This window comes from Garra rufa, chromosome 6 (assembly GCF_049309525.1).
Source record: "Garra rufa chromosome 6, GarRuf1.0, whole genome shotgun sequence".
Lineage (NCBI taxonomy): Eukaryota > Metazoa > Chordata > Actinopteri > Cypriniformes > Cyprinidae > Garra > Garra rufa.
In genome coordinates this window covers 40,746,218-40,762,338 of record NC_133366.1, presented here as the reverse complement: position 1 = coordinate 40,762,338, position 16,121 = coordinate 40,746,218, and the positions used below count along the sequence as shown (strand labels likewise).

The 16,121-nt window shown below is 33.6% G+C and overlaps 1 protein-coding gene across 1 annotated transcript in view; it reads left to right on the top strand.

Moving 5' to 3' along the window:
* Nucleotides 1-16,121, top strand: part of mtus1b (microtubule associated tumor suppressor 1b) — a 74,602-nt gene that overhangs the window by 45,355 nt on the left and 13,126 nt on the right. Inside the window, exon 7 of the mRNA XM_073842193.1 lies at nucleotides 9,716-9,942. Coding sequence (XP_073698294.1) covers nucleotides 9,716-9,942 — 227 coding nt within the window. The remainder of the gene's footprint in view (nucleotides 1-9,715; nucleotides 9,943-16,121) is intronic.

The window sequence follows — 16,121 nt, the reverse complement described above, 5'->3', positions numbered from 1 at the left end:
CAGCCTTTAGTCAACTTGCAGTCGTTTAGACTGAAAATGTTTGCTCAAAAGCTCTAGAATTTCAAAAGTTCAATGCTAACAAATGTAGGACAAGGTAAAAATGTTTATCATGAGGTCAAATCTACATTAACCACTTTCTAGTCAAAATTGTTAACTAATATGACTAAATCAACCATCAGATCTAATTTACTATTTTATTTAAGCATTTACTATTGTCTATACCATGTTTTTTGGACACACTCAAAAGAATATATGATATTTTACAATATACCATGGTACCACCACAGTACTTTTTGTTCACAGTATCAGCATTTTTAGGACAAAATGCATGTAATTTTTTTATTTAGTACTGACCTGAATAAGATATTTCACGTAAAAGACATTCACATATAGTCCACAAGAGAAAATAATAGCTGAATTTATAAAAATGACCCTGTTCAAAAGTTTACACACACTTGGTTCTTAATACTGTGTTGTTACCTGAATGATCCGCAGCTTTTTTGTTTGTTTGTTTGTTTGTTTAGTGATAGTTCTTGACTCCCTTCTATGTCCTGAACAGTAAAAATGCCTGCTGTTCTTCAGAAAAGTCCTACAAATTCTTTTGGTTTTTAGCATTTTTGTATATGTGAACCCATTCCAACAATGACTGTATGATTCTGAGATCCATCTTTTGACACTGAGGACAACTGAGGGACTCATATGTAACTATTACAGAAGGTTCAAATGCCCACTGATGCTCCAGAAAGAAATATTAAAACATCAATGCATTAAGAGCTAGGGGGTGAAAACTTTTGAACAGAATGAAGATATCATATTTTTAAATTTAGTACTGCCCTTCAGAAGCTACAGAAGATGTTTCCCAGAAGACAAAATAAGTTAAATTTACCCTGATCTTCAAATTCCATAAGTATTTACCCCTCAGCTCTTAATGCATCGTGTTTCTTTCTGGAGCATCAGTAAGCGTTTAAACCTTCTGTAATGGTTACATATGAGTCCCTCAGTTGTCCTCAGTGTGAAAAGATGGATCTCAACATCATACAGTCATTGTTGGAAAGGGTTCAAATACACAAAAATGCTGAAAAGCCAAAGAATTTGTGTGACCTAAATTATTTGTCTGAAGAACAGCGGGCAGTTTAACTGTTCAGGACAAACAAGGGACTCATAACAACTTTGTTTACCAAGGATGCATTAAATTAATCCAAAGTGACTTACTTTAATGCAAAAACATCTATCTTTCAAGTAAATGCTATTTTTTAAACTTTCTATTTAAAGAATCCTGTAAAATGCATCATGATTTCCACAATATTAAGCAGAACAGCTCTTATCATTGTCAGCATTGATTTCACAAAATGACTGTGTTTTGATCAAATAAATGCAGCCTTGGTGAGCGTTTTCTTCTTTCAGTAACACTCAATCGCACAGAACTCGAACATTAGAACACTAGGTGTATCATGAGACAGTTTCCTCTTGGCAGATGTAACTATGTCGCATTTTAAATGAGAAGATGTTTTTTTTTTTTTTTGAATGTGTGGCACTGCTTCTGTCTAAGTGAGATAATTCTTTCCATTAAGCAAAACGCTGAAACGTTTATTCAGGCTTTCCTTCAGAACGGGTGCATAATTTCCTCATCTGCCTTCCAGTAATTATGTGGAAGAGTCGAAGCCTTTTTTTTTTTTCCTGTGGAGGCTTGTGGTTTGGTGGTTGAATGAGTGTGCATGTGTGATGTTTAATCTCGCAGTGTAATGAAAAGGGGCCTGCTTAGAGAAACAACAGCATCAAAAGGAGCACCACTCTGTCTGTTAGCATAACCGTGAACATATCCGGCCTGGGTGTGGACATGCTTGACAAGGCTTGTGTTTGGACGCCTGTGGTTGAGACCTACTCAGTGTGTATGTGTGTGGTAGCTAGTTACGGTCTGTTTCCAGTGGAGTGTTTGGGGGACAGCAATCACAGCGTGTCTCCTGTCAAAGTAGACCATCATAAACACTTATTATGAGGCCCATACTGCACACTGATTACATGCTACTTACAGACTTATCCTGTTCACACACACACACAAACACAAGCAGAGACCCTAAATCTATGTGCACTAGCCCACTAGCCCATTTAATATAGTGTACTGATGCCGTTTGATGAGTTTGTAATCTAGTAAAGCCACATTCTCTCTGTTTATATCGAACACCTAAGTTTATACAGTACAGACCACAAGTTTGGACACACCTTCTCATTCAAAGAGTTTTCTTTATTTTCATGACTATGAAAATTGTAGATTCACACTGAAGGCATCAAAACTATGAATTAACACATGTGGAATTATATTTAATTCTATAAAATATTTAATTCTATATATACTTCTGCACAACACAACTGATGGTCCCAACCCCATTTATAAGGCAAGAAATCCCACTTATTAAACCTGACAGGGCACACCTGTGAAGTGAAAACCATTTCAGGTGACTACCTCTTGAAGCTCATCAAGAGAATGCCAAGAGTGTACAAAGCAGTAATCAAAGCCAAAGGTGGCTACTTTGAAGAACCTAGAATATGACATATTTTCAGTTGTTTCACACTTTTTTTTATGTATATAATTCCACATTTGTTAATTCATAGTTTTGATGCCTTCAGTGTGAATCTACAATTTTCATAGTCATGAAAATAAAGAAAACTTTGGTTCAAAGGTGTGTCCAAACTTTTGGTCTGTACTGTATATTTATATACCTCTCTCTCTATATATATTAGTAAACTTCAGTCAAACACTAAGACATAGATAATGGGATAATAGTAGATAATGCAGTCCATACACAAGCTTTAGGTTTAACTATCATAGCTTTACCCTGTCTTATTAGTTAAATTACAAAATGTAATACATGGGAAATAAAACTTTGAGGTAATGCTATTTTTTTTAATAATCTATTTAAGATAGTTACATATGTATTTTGTCAATTTCAGAATTTACCAGAAATTTGCAAAATGTGATCTAAAATTTTAAATGTATAAACAAAACCTTATTTAAAATACTTAAAAAATACTTTTTTTGAGATTTTATTTTATTTTTAAGAAATATTGTAATATGCTGTAAACAACCATTTTTAACCTTTTAAAGTTTTTATTTAAATTACAAAATGAGAAGCAGAAGCAAATAAAACATTTGATATAAAGCTAATTATTAAATTATCTATTTTAGATATTTTATGTGTATTTTGCAGTTACAGAATTTACAAGAAATGGGCAAAATATAATTGAGAAAAATTATTACAGTTCAAAATGGTAAACTAAAATGAATTTAAAATAAATTTCATTTGAGATTTTATTATTATTGTTATTATTATTATTAATATTATTATTATTTTAAATACATTTTACTTTATCATTTTACTTATTTTTCTCAATTTATTTTGCCCATTTCTTGTACCTTCTAAAATGTATAAGAAAACATAAACATAAAAAATGTAGTATGTTTTTTTTTTTTTTTAAATTGAAATAAAACAAAAAAAATTATGTTTACCATGTATGCATTTTTGTCAATTTTAGACATTTTAATATAAACCAAACATTTAAAATTGTAATAATGGCAGCATATATTATCAGAACAATATATATGGTGTCATTTTTACAATTTTTAAAGGTTTGGTTTATATTACATGTAATACGGGACAAATAAAACATTTGAAATATTTTTTTTATTTTTATTTTATAAATTTTAGAAGGTACAAGAAATGGGCAAAATATAATTGAGAAGTATAAAATGATCAACTAAAATGTAGTGTAAAATGTGTAAAATACATTTTGTTTGAGATTTTATTATTATTATTATTATTAATTTATTTGTTTGTTTATTTATTTCTTCCATTTTAAAGGTTTGGTTTAAATTACAAAATGTAATATGGTCAAATAAAACATTTGAAATAAAGCTACATTTCTTATGTTTATCAGATTTGTATTTTGTCAATTTTAGAATGTGCAAGAAATCTCCAAAATACAATTGAGAAAAATTAATTGATTAAAATGCATTACAATTTTATTAAAATTAAATTAAATTAAAAATATATGCTGTAAACAGTAATTTTTTTTTTTGATGTGATCAGAGCTGATGACATGGTCCTGTGGGGTGGCAGATTGTCCAGATGTGGTCATGTGACCACAGACAAGGGCACTGTTTCACACCGAGTTACAGTTATTTAAGGACATTACATTTCACCTCAAAGCACATATTCCCTCACATCACACTGAGCCAGAAAAACACTGCAGCAATCTCGCTATTTCAAGCCTGCGTTTGAATAATGTAACAGGGACATTCGTCAGCAGCAATCTTTGCATTATATATCACTTGTACATGTGACTTTGGACTTCCAGGTTTAGAAAGAACATTTTTGTATTAGGTTTAAAAAAAGAAAGAGGAAATATCTGACAGACAAGCATTTTAATGATTAATCATAAATAGGATTACATATTTCATTCTATTTAATTAGAGACAATTAATAGTCAAAATAAATACAGATTAGACATTTTTATTAAATTCACAGACAGCATGCTCACAAAGTGTTATTTGATGAACAAAGCAAATAGATAAAAGACTAATATGAATAGTGTGTGTGTGTGTGTGTGTGTGTGTGTGTGTGTGTGTGTGTGTGTGTGTGTGTGTGTGTACCTGGTATTCATCACGTTGTGGGGACCAAATGTCCCCACAAGGATAGGAATACCAGTAGATTTTGACCTTGTGGGGACATTTCTCAGGTCCCCATGAGGAAACAGGCTTATAAATCATGCACAATGAGTTTTTTTGATGAAGTAAAAGTTTGCACAATCTCCTGTGAGGGCTAGGTTTAGGTGTAGGGTAGGTGTAGGGCGATAGAAATTACGGTTTGTACAGTATAAAAACCATTACGCCTATGGAATGTCCCCATAAAACATGTAAACCAGTGTGTGTGTGTGTGTGTGTGTGTGTGTGTGTGTGTGTGTGTGTGTGTGTGTGTGTGTGTGTGTATGTGTGTACCTGGTATTCATCACGTTGTGGGGACCAAATGTCCCCACAAGGATAGGAATACCAGTAGATTTTGACCTTGTGGGGACATTTCTTAGGTCCCCATGAGGAAACAGGCTTATAAATCATGCACAATGAGTTTTTTTGAGGAAGTAAAAGTGTGCACAATCTCCTGTGAGGGCTAGGTTTAGGTGTAGGGTAGGTGTAGGGCGATAGAAAGTACGGTTTGTACAGTATAAAAACCATTACGCCTATGGAATGTCCCCATAAAACATGTAAACCCAACATGTGTGTGTGTGTGTGTGTGTGTGTGTGTGTGTGTGTGTGTGTGTGTGTGTGTGTGTGTGTGTGTGTGTGTGTGTGTGTGTGTGTGTGTGATTTATACAGGCTGTTGATGTTACACTGCTATACTGACACTTCACTTCAAAAAGTCTCCTTTTCATTAAGAGTGATAAATGATTTGTAGATGATTTGTTGTCTCACTTAATTTCTACAAAAGCTGTAAGAAGCTATGTGATCTTAAAAGCAGAATATGAGGGTCAGCTGCAGTGAAAAATATGTATCTGCCAGCAGGGGGCATCAGAGAGACTCTCTGATTCATGGAAGGTCATTTAAAGTGATAGTTCACACAAAATGAGAATTCTGTCATCATATATCACAGCACATATAGCCATATTAAACTACATTTAATACATATGCACTGATCTTGAAACATGGATTTCTGAATCACAAATTGACTTAAAATGTAAATATTCCTGTGAAGTATCATTCAATATTCTAAAGTAGAATATTCTATAAACATTACATTTGTAAATTATACATGGGTAAATTATTAGAGACAGTGCACCATTGTTCAAGACACATAAACAAAGTATTTACGAATGCACTTAAAAAATATAGAATTACATCTTGTTGTGAATCACTCTAAATTTACAAAAATCTTTCCTGAATCAAATTGAAAACCTATACAAAAGGTACCAAAGCTGTTACTTGGCTGGTACCCAGGGTTGGGGGTAATGCATTACAAGTAATGCTAGTTATGTAATCAGATTACTTTTTTCAAGTAACTAGTAAAGTAACACATTACTTTTAAATGTACAAGAAAATATCTGAGTAACTTTTTCAATAAAGTAATGCCAGTTACTTTGTTTTCCCATGTATTGACTGACAGCTCTCTTGTTGCCATGTTGAGAGAAATCAGGTGTAAACGTGGTGTTACTGTAGTTATCTGTATTAGGCTAAATGTGAAAATGAATTAGTTCATCTCACTTACAAAAAAAAAATGATTCAGTATTGCTCAAAATGAATAAAAACAGTGAAATACAAACCCAGAATATGACACACCTGCAATAAATAAATTAAATATGTTAAATTTACATTTACATTTTGTCATTTAGCAGACGCTTTTATACAGTGACTTTCAAATGAGGTCAATAGAAACAATCAAACCCAACAAAACCAAACCTTTGATGGATCCAATTCAACCATACTAACAAGAATTCAAGTTTTTTTTTTATTGCTCAAGAGTGTTGAACTTTCTTCTTGTGTGTTCCGCTGTACAGATGTCAATTTACTTTTCCTTTAGCCTGAGGCTTATTCATAATGACTTTTGGTGTAAAAAGATCTTTTACATTTGCCCAAAAAATAAGTATTTTATATTAAAAACAAACAAGCAAGCCCTGCCCAGATTTAAAATGTAATGCATTTTAAAAGTAACTTTCCTCAACACTGGTGGTACCCTTTCAAAAGGTTCTAATATGTGACCCTGGACCACAAAACCAGTCATAAGGTTAAATTTTACAAAACTGAGATGTGTATAGAATATGAAAGCTCAGTAAATAAGCTTTCTATTGATGTATGGTTTGTTAGGATAGGACAATATTTGGCCGAGATACATCTATTTGAAAATCTGGAATCTGAGGGTGCAAAAAAATCTAAATCCTGAGAAAATCACCTTTAAAGTTGTCCAAATTAGGTTCTTAACAATGCATATTACTAATCAAAAATTACATTTTGATACCTTTACAGTAGGAATTTTACAAAAAATCTTCATGGAACATCATCTTTACTTAATTTCCTAATGATTTTTGGCATAAAAGAAAAATCAATAATTTTGACCCATGCAATGTATTTTTGGCTATTGCTACAAACATACCCCAGCGACTTAAGACTGGTTTTGTGGTCCAGGGTCACATATGTACCATTTACATACTGATATGTAATCTTTAGGTACTGGTATGCAGTGTTGGAGAAAGTTACTTTTAAAGGAGAACTTCCTCTAAAGGAGAACTTCTCTTATAAAAGTAATGCATTACAATATTGTATACTCCCTAAAGAGTTTCTTAGCTACTTTTAATGCAAAGTAATGTGCTCCGTTTTTCTTTTGCGTTACTTTTTCTCATCTGGGTTGAGCTTAATATAAAAAGGTTGTTTTGGGGATTTTATTAAAGCCATTTTACACCAAAAGTGATCTGAATAAGCCTCAGGCTGAAGGAAATGTAAAATCACGTCTGTACACTAGAGGGCGCAGCTAAAACCAAACCTTTCAGCTGTGCTGCCATTCTGGATTGCATGAGGAATAGGTCACTCATTCTTTGCTTATTCGTATGGTTGACTTGAATCATCAAAAGTCAGCAAAGGCATTTCTAAATAAAATGGGATTAAATATATAAAGGATATTTGTATTATGTAACATATTATTGCACATTATTACAGGTTTGCCTTTTATTTTGAGTTTGAAATTCACTGTTTTTATTCATTTTGAAGAATACTGAATCTGTTTTTGTGCAAGTGAGATTAAACGTAAATGTTCACATTTAGTCTGGAACTACAGCAACCTTCATATTTACACAGCACACACAACGCCTCTGCACTTATGATTTCTCTCAACATGGGGACAGGAGAGCTGTCAGTCAATACATGGGAAAACAAAGTAACTGGCATTACTTATTTGAAAAATTAACTTAGATATTTTCTTGTAAATTACTACTAATCCGTTACTTTAATAGATACTTAAAAAAGAGTAATCTGATTACGTAACTACCCAACACTGCTGATACAAAGTGTTTGTCCCTCTTTTTTTGGAGAGTGTATGAATTGTGAATTAGATTCACAATCTGTCTATTCTGAAATCCACATCCCTATCCACCTTTTTCTTTAACATGGTAGTAAGCCTATGGCTGACTTCTGGTTCATTAGCTGCTATAAGGAAATAACGAGAAGAATAACAACATTCAGTAAACAGTAAAACTGTTTGCACTACACTGCCCTACAAAGCAAAAAGGCAGTAACTGCATTTTTGGTCAAAAATTTGTTATTATCATTTTCATGACATTCAAGGCATCCTTTGTTATGTGACAAAATATCTTATCTAAAATGTGTGTGATTTTGCGGCATCCACACGGGACGGTTTTAACATTGGATAACAGGCTGGATGACAGGATAACTTTAAAGTCATTTTTCTCAGTTCTGCACTCGGCGTAGTTACTGCCTTTTTGCTTTGTAGGGCAGTACAAACCAGTGTATTCATAATTAAGATAATACATTAAAATAATATGGTAAGACACACTGATTTCCAATATCAAGCAGCAAAACAAGCTGTTTTGTACAGCTAAAAATAGCAGAACATGGATGAGACCAGAAGCCAGACCCATTAAATTTACAAATGGCCCACTCTTACGGGAAGAAAATGGTGGATAGTGATAAAGCAGTTTAAGTTTTTTGGGTGAACTGTCCCTTTAAGACCAGCTGTCAAAGCAGTCCACCAAGGAATGAGAGTTAAACTGCATCAGCAATAGCTAATATTCAATTTGTACTCTTCACCTCTTCCTGCTTGTGCGTCTGTTGTGGTTTCTTGGCGGATTTGTGTGTGGGATATTTTAAGGTTTCTAAGTAAATACAGATTACATTCTAAATTACAGTTATTGTTAAGTATCATACACAGTCCCTGTTTGAGTTTGAGAGAAGCCAGCCATACCAAAATTATGGACACATACAGTCTTAATCTGTCTTTATCCTCACGTTTAAACTTTAAATATCTAATTGAGACCTAAGGGAGATTATACATGGATCTCATATGTTAAGCAATGACAGCATTACATCTAATTTTTCTAATTCTTGTATTATTATACATTTTATGACCTCATATATATTTCAGATGCAATAATGCTCAGTTAAGTCAGTTCAGTTAAAAGATAAGTTGGTATATATGATATACTGATTGTTTTCTGTATGAGAGATCTGTGATTCAATATTCTTCACAGATTATAAGATGGAAAGCCTTACTTTGACTTCAGTTAGCCTATAGAAGATGAGACCAAAATGCACTCTCAATACACACACACACACACACACACACACATTCAGTCTTTCTCTCTTTCTAATGCACTCTTAATGTGCTCTCTGGACCTTAGTGCATTATCATTAAGATGCAATCCCAGCATGCACTAGGACTTTTTTTCTTTCAGGAGCAACACAAGAGAGGGCGTATGTCTTGTGCTGAGTTAGTTACTTTAAAGCATTTGTTGAAATGCTTTCCTATTAGTCATGTTCATTTCTTTCTTATGATACAATTAAGATATAGATGTTTTTCTAGTGTATGGGTGTGTATGTGCACATTCTCATGAATGCAGTTCTTTGCTTTCTATTACTGGATGAAATGAGGAGTATATGTGATTCTGGACTGTGAAATCATGTTGAACGTAATGACCACACTGAACACATGCTCTTTTACAGTGGATAAGAGCTCCAAGGGGCCCAAAGCTGCAGGGGCAACAGCTGGACGGACACAGCAGCACAGCTCAGCTAATCAGGGAGGACCGACGGAGGAAGAGGAAGAGAAAGATCTACGGCTACAAAATGAGAAGAAAAGCCAATGCATCCTGCAGCTCCGTAAACTCATCGTTAACGGGAATCGACGCCTGGAGGCTCTCGCCCTGGTTGTGCAGCACATCTTCACCGAGGTTAGGAAGTTTTACTGTTTATTTTTTCTCTTTCTTTCTGTCTAGATCTTTTTTGTGCATGTTTTCTTCCCATTTATTTTCTATTTGACCTTTTTTTAGCTGTATATAGATGTATTGATGTATGGTTTGTTAGGATAGGGCAATATTTGGCCGAGATACAACTGTTTAAAAATCTGGAATTGTCCAAATGAAGTTCTTAGCAATGAATATTACTAATAAAAAATTAAGTTTTATCATATTTACAGTAGGAAAGTTAGAAAATAACTTCATGGAACATGATCTTTACTTAATATCGTAATGATTTTTGGCATAAAAGAAAAATTGATCATTTTGACCCATACAATGTATTTTATAAAAAAAAAAAACTAAAAAAACTAAAAATATGTTTATTTTATTTGTATCTTTACTCAATTGTATTTATTTGTGCTGTTGCTTGTAGTTAGATTTTTCTTCTTTATTTTTATTTGACAGTATAGCTTTTTCCTCTAAACATAGCACATGTACCGAACTGTACCGAAACCGTGACTCTAAAACCGTTATACAAACTGAACCGTAAGTTGAACCGTTGCACCCCTAATAGATAGATAGATAGATAGATAGATCGATAGATGCAAGTCTGCATTTATATTTACTGAAAAATACAGTAAAAACAGTCATTCTGTGATTGCTTTTACAATTAGGGCTGGGCAATTTGGCCTAAAATCGAAATCTCGATTAATTGAACATTTTAACCTGATTACGATTAATGAACGATTATTTTATTCATTAATAAAATTATATTTAATTATATTTAAATAATATTTATTTTTTTGCCCTCATAGTTCACTGACAAGTTTTGTACAGTAAATATGCGCACATATTACAAGTGAGAGATTTGTGAATGAAGGGTGCACACACTATCTACTATCTATGATTATTTATTGAACATCAGTGTTGAAGAACTGAAATTAAAGCACACATTGCTTAAAACGAAAAGTCACATTTTTCTTAAATTAGTGAAAATAAATAACTTGCACTTTTGGAAACAAAATAAATTATTTTTAAAATAATTATAAATATTAAAAGTAGAAAATAAGCAGTATCTCTTCTAAATAAAATTACTCTTGTATATCCTGTAAATACTTTTTACTATATAAATACTGTTTAAGCTCTCCATCGACATGTCGGCGGAATAACGCAACGTAACGGAGCAGGGTCACCTGACTCCACACGCGGCAGTGTTTTTAAAGGGAAAGTAATTGAAATAATTGACCTGGAAAAATTTGATCGATTATAGGTTCTGAATGTCGATTTCGATTACTTTTCGATTAATCGCCCAGCCCTATTTACAATTCAAAACTGTTTCTGATTTTAATATATTTTAAAATGTAATTTATTCCTGTGATGGCAAAGCTGAATTTTCTAGTCTTCAGTGTCACGTGATTCTTCAGAAATCATTCTGATAGGCTGATTTGGTGCTAAAGAAATGTATCAATGTTGAAAACAGCTATTTTTTGACAAACAGAATCGCAAAAGTCACAAAAACTTTTTATGACATTTTAAATGTCTTTACTGTCATGTTTAATCAATTTAATACGTCTATGCTAAATTAAAGTATTACACTTTTAAACTGTATTGTATGTGTAATATCATTAGACTTATTTTATATGATGATGTCTGGACTTTTCAAATTACCTTCAATCAAGAGATCTTTGTTCGTCTGTCCTGTTAGTCAGATTATAATTGTAGATATCTCTAATTATGATTTCATTCTTTGAAAATGTAATTGGGTCAGATGCGATTATAAACATCTGAAATGTAATTATGAATAATCAAGCATGGTACGAGGGCTTGTCATAGTGTATGTGCCCGTCTGTTTTGTCTACAAAGTAGGAAATGTTTCATATGGTGGTACCATTAACCAGCATTTCCAGGTGTGTTGGAACTACAAGGGTTCCAGGGGGATGTCATGCATGATTTAGGTTAGTAAATAACCCTAGCTTGACCTGAACCCTTCACATGATCCGTTTGCAACCCACCGAAACACAGGATTCTCTATTCATTCATGCTTGACACCATCAATCCCACACACTACTGGGCTTATTTAGTTCAATGTTGCACTTGTGCATTGATCTTTCTCCTTTAATTTACTTCTTACTTTCAGCTATTGTCCTGGAAATGGAATGTGGCTTCAGCGCAGCTTCGATAGCGACTAGCACAATGCAAGCCACACAAGTTGAAGAGGAAACAGTTTAGGGTCTCTTTGACTAAATGTCAGAGCCATCAAACACTAAATATAGGGCCTGGCATGATCAAATATCTGGGTGTGTCTGTAAAAGCCCTTTATTTTATGATTGGCTGTATCCTGGATACAAACTTGTCACAATGCTAATCTCCATTCACCTTCTTTCGGTTTGCAAATATTTGCAGATCAAAAGGAGCTGTCAATCACTAGGTGTAACTAAGTATTTAAGGATTCTCATTGGTGTGAATAAATCAAATAACCATGAGGTTTCACAAATGAAAGATAGTTACAAACTTGAGAAAAACTGAATTATTCTCTTAGGATGTCTCAGTTAATATAGTTGTTAAAACTGAAATTGGAACTAACAAGTAATTCAGTCATTTTTTAAAAGTTAAGTCTTAGGTATTTAGCTTGCCTAACCAGTAAAACGTAATAATGAATCACCATCGTTGACGTCCTTGCCACACTGCTCATGACAGATTGAATGCCTTTTTAATGTTTTAACATCTTGGTAGGTAAGGTATTTCTCAAATGTCTGTGTCCACTAATGCTCCAGAAGAAAAAACGTCACATTAAGAGCCAGGGGTGTAAACTTTTGAACAGAATGAAGATGTGTACATTTTTCTTATTTTGCCTAAATATCATATTTCTTTCATTTAGTACTGCCCTTAAGAAGCTACAGAAGATACTTACATGTTGCCCAGAAGACAACATAAATGAACTTGACCCTGATCTTCAAATTCCAAAAGTTTTCACCCCCCAGCTCTTATGCATTGTGTTTCCTTCTGGGGCATCCGTGAGCGTTTCAACCTTCTGTAATAGTTGCAAGGTGTCCCTCAGTGTGAAAAAATGGATCTCAAAATCATACATTCAGTGTTGACAGGGGTTTAAAATACACAAAAATGCTGCGACCTGAAGGGCTACAGTATTTTGAAGAACAGCAGGCAGTTTAACTGTTTAAGAAAAACAAGGAACTCATGAACAACTATCACTAAAAAAAACACAGCTGTGGATCATTCACAGTATTAAGAATCAAGTGTATGTAAACTTTTGAACGTGTAATTTTTATAAATTTAAAAATTTTGTGAAATATCTTATTCAGGTCAGTACTAAATAAAAAACAATATGAATTTGGATAAAATAATTACCATTTTGCAGATTCTGCAAGGTGTATGTAAACTACTGACCTCAACTGTAATTGAAGTAAAACGTTCAATTAATAGAAAATTTGATTTTAGGTCATAGTGTCAAGCCCTACATCCAATTATATAATGTCAGCTTTGATCGCTCTGACACGTACTGTTCATTTGATTGGGGTATTTAGTAACACCCTACTGTTTTGCATTTCAGCTTATCTGACAGAGTAGGTTTAAGCGTAATCCCGCCCTCATAGGCCCTCAGGCAGAACCACTGACAGTAAAATCATTTTGACGTACAATGCTGTATTGATTCATATGCTACACTGTCTGATGATGTGTGATCATCTGAAAGCATGAGCTGTCTTTTATTTCCTGCATGACTGGCTGGAATATTTCTCGGTTTTGAATGTTGAAATTGATTGAGGCCAGAAAGGTAAAAGCCTGTGAGAATATACAAATGGTACATCCACTCAAATGGAAGTGAATTAAGATAATAGGTATTCGACAACAAACTTTGATTCTGAATGTTTCATCCAAGTTTCTTCATCTAGAGTTGTGTGGATCATGAAAAACTTACAAGAATGGACTGGTAGTTCTATGTAGCACATACAGTTGAAGTCAAAAGTTTACATACACATTATTTTTTACCAAAATGTATACAAAATGCATGTTATTTTTTATTTAGTACTGACCTGAAAAAGCTATTTCACATAAAAGATGTTTACATATAGTCCACAAGATAAAATAATAGTTGAATTTATTTATAACAATTACCCTGTTCAAAAGTTTACATACACTTTATCCTTAATACTGTCTTGTTACCTGAATGATCCAGAGCTTTTTTTTTTTACTTAGTGATAGTTGTTCATGAGTCCCTTGTTTGTCCTGAACAGTTAATCTGGCCGCTGTTCTTCAGAAAAAATCCTTCAGGTCCCACAAATTCTTTGGTTTTTCAGCATTTTTGTGTATTTTAACCCGTTTCCAACAATGGCTGTACGATTTTGAGATTTATCTGATTTTTATTTATCACACTGAGCACAACTGAGGGACTTATATGCAACTATTTCAGAAGGTTCAAACATGAAGCATTAAGAGTGTGTTAAAACTTTTTGAATTTGAAGATCAGGGTAAATTGAACTTATTTTGTCTTCCGGGAAACATACAAGTATCTTCTGTAGCTTCTGAAGGGCAGTACTAAATAAAAAATTAAAAATGTAGGCAAAATAAGAAAAATGTCTTCATTCTGTTCAAAAGTTTTCACCCCCGGTTCTTAATGCATCATGTTGCCTTCTGAAGCATCAGTGAGAATTTGAACCTTCAAAACAAAGAATTTGTGGGACCTGAAGGATTTTTAGGCAGTTTAACTGTTCAGGACAAAGGACTCATGAACAGCTATCACTAAACAAAAAAAAAACACAACTGTGGATCATTCAGGTAACAAAACAGTATTAGGAATCAAGTGTATGTAAACTATTGAACAAGGTAATTTTTCTAAATTAAACTATTGGTTTCTCCTGTGGATGATATGTAAACATCTTTTACGTGAAATATCTTATTCAGGTCAGTACTAAATAAAAAAATAACATGCATTTTGTATGATCCCTCTTATTTTGGTCAAATAATTCACATTTTACAGATTCTGCAAGGTGTATGTAAACTTTTGACTTCAACTGTAGGTTGGAGAAAGCTGAAAAGTAAGAAGGCCCACTGACGGCAGCCAAAAAAGGCGTTCCAGTGGTGGAAAAATGCATTTAGTTGAAAGACTGTGACAACAAACATTTTTCTCTGAAATAATGTGCACCCATAAATCATGCACAAGGCTAGGAGCACGTATAAAGAAAGTAAATAGGGTCCATTTTGATTTCATGTTGACTTTAAATTTACTTTAATCTTCCTGAAACGATCTCTAGGTAAACACTATTAGCTAGGTTTGTAGTTGGGAACTTATAGGCTTAATGTGTGCTAATGTGAGTATAACTACGTTAATGGGTTACTCAATGCGTACCCCACACCCAGTCTAGTAATCTTCACCCCAGGCGTACAATTAAACCCACAACTTAATTTCTTTCTTTCTTTATCTTTAACTTCTCTTATACTTTAATTCAGCCTTTTTTCTTTTTAAGGCATTACATTCCAAGCATTCCTCAGCGTCCTATATATAATGCAAATTTGTTATCTTATCTCCTTATCTCTCAATAATAGCAAGCCTTGCCACCATCAATTCTCCTTATCCAAACAGCTATGATACTTCACAAATTTTGCACTTCTACTTCAGAAATGCCACATAGAGTCACATACTGTCTAGAAAACACAAATCTTTCACTTTCTTTCCACTCATGAATAAAAGGAGACTTTACTTTGGGGAAAGTTGACAGTTTTAGCCCTCGTGTCACCCACAGTGATTGATAGTGAGCACAAAGGAGGTGAGATGTTGCTGTGAGGAATGCACCAGCTGCTACTGAGCCCCAGGGGGCGGGGTTTGGAAAAGGGGTGTGGTTTGTTTCCTACCTCACAGCTGTTTCGCTGAAAACATTAGAGTAATGTTTCTCTGTACCCGCCTACCACTTTGCACTTTACCATATTTCATGGAATATAGTCACGTGTCATTTTTAAGGCTGGTTTTTTTTTTATGGAAAATGCCAGAAGTGTCCACTAAAAATGTTATATTTCAACTTTCCTTTCTATTTACTTCTATTTATACATATCTTTCTTCCCCGTGTTTATATTTAAACTTCCTACTGAACAGCTTTGCAGACCTGTGGTCTTCTGCCATGTTACCGTTCCCACGTTGACTATAATATTATATAAACTCCAAT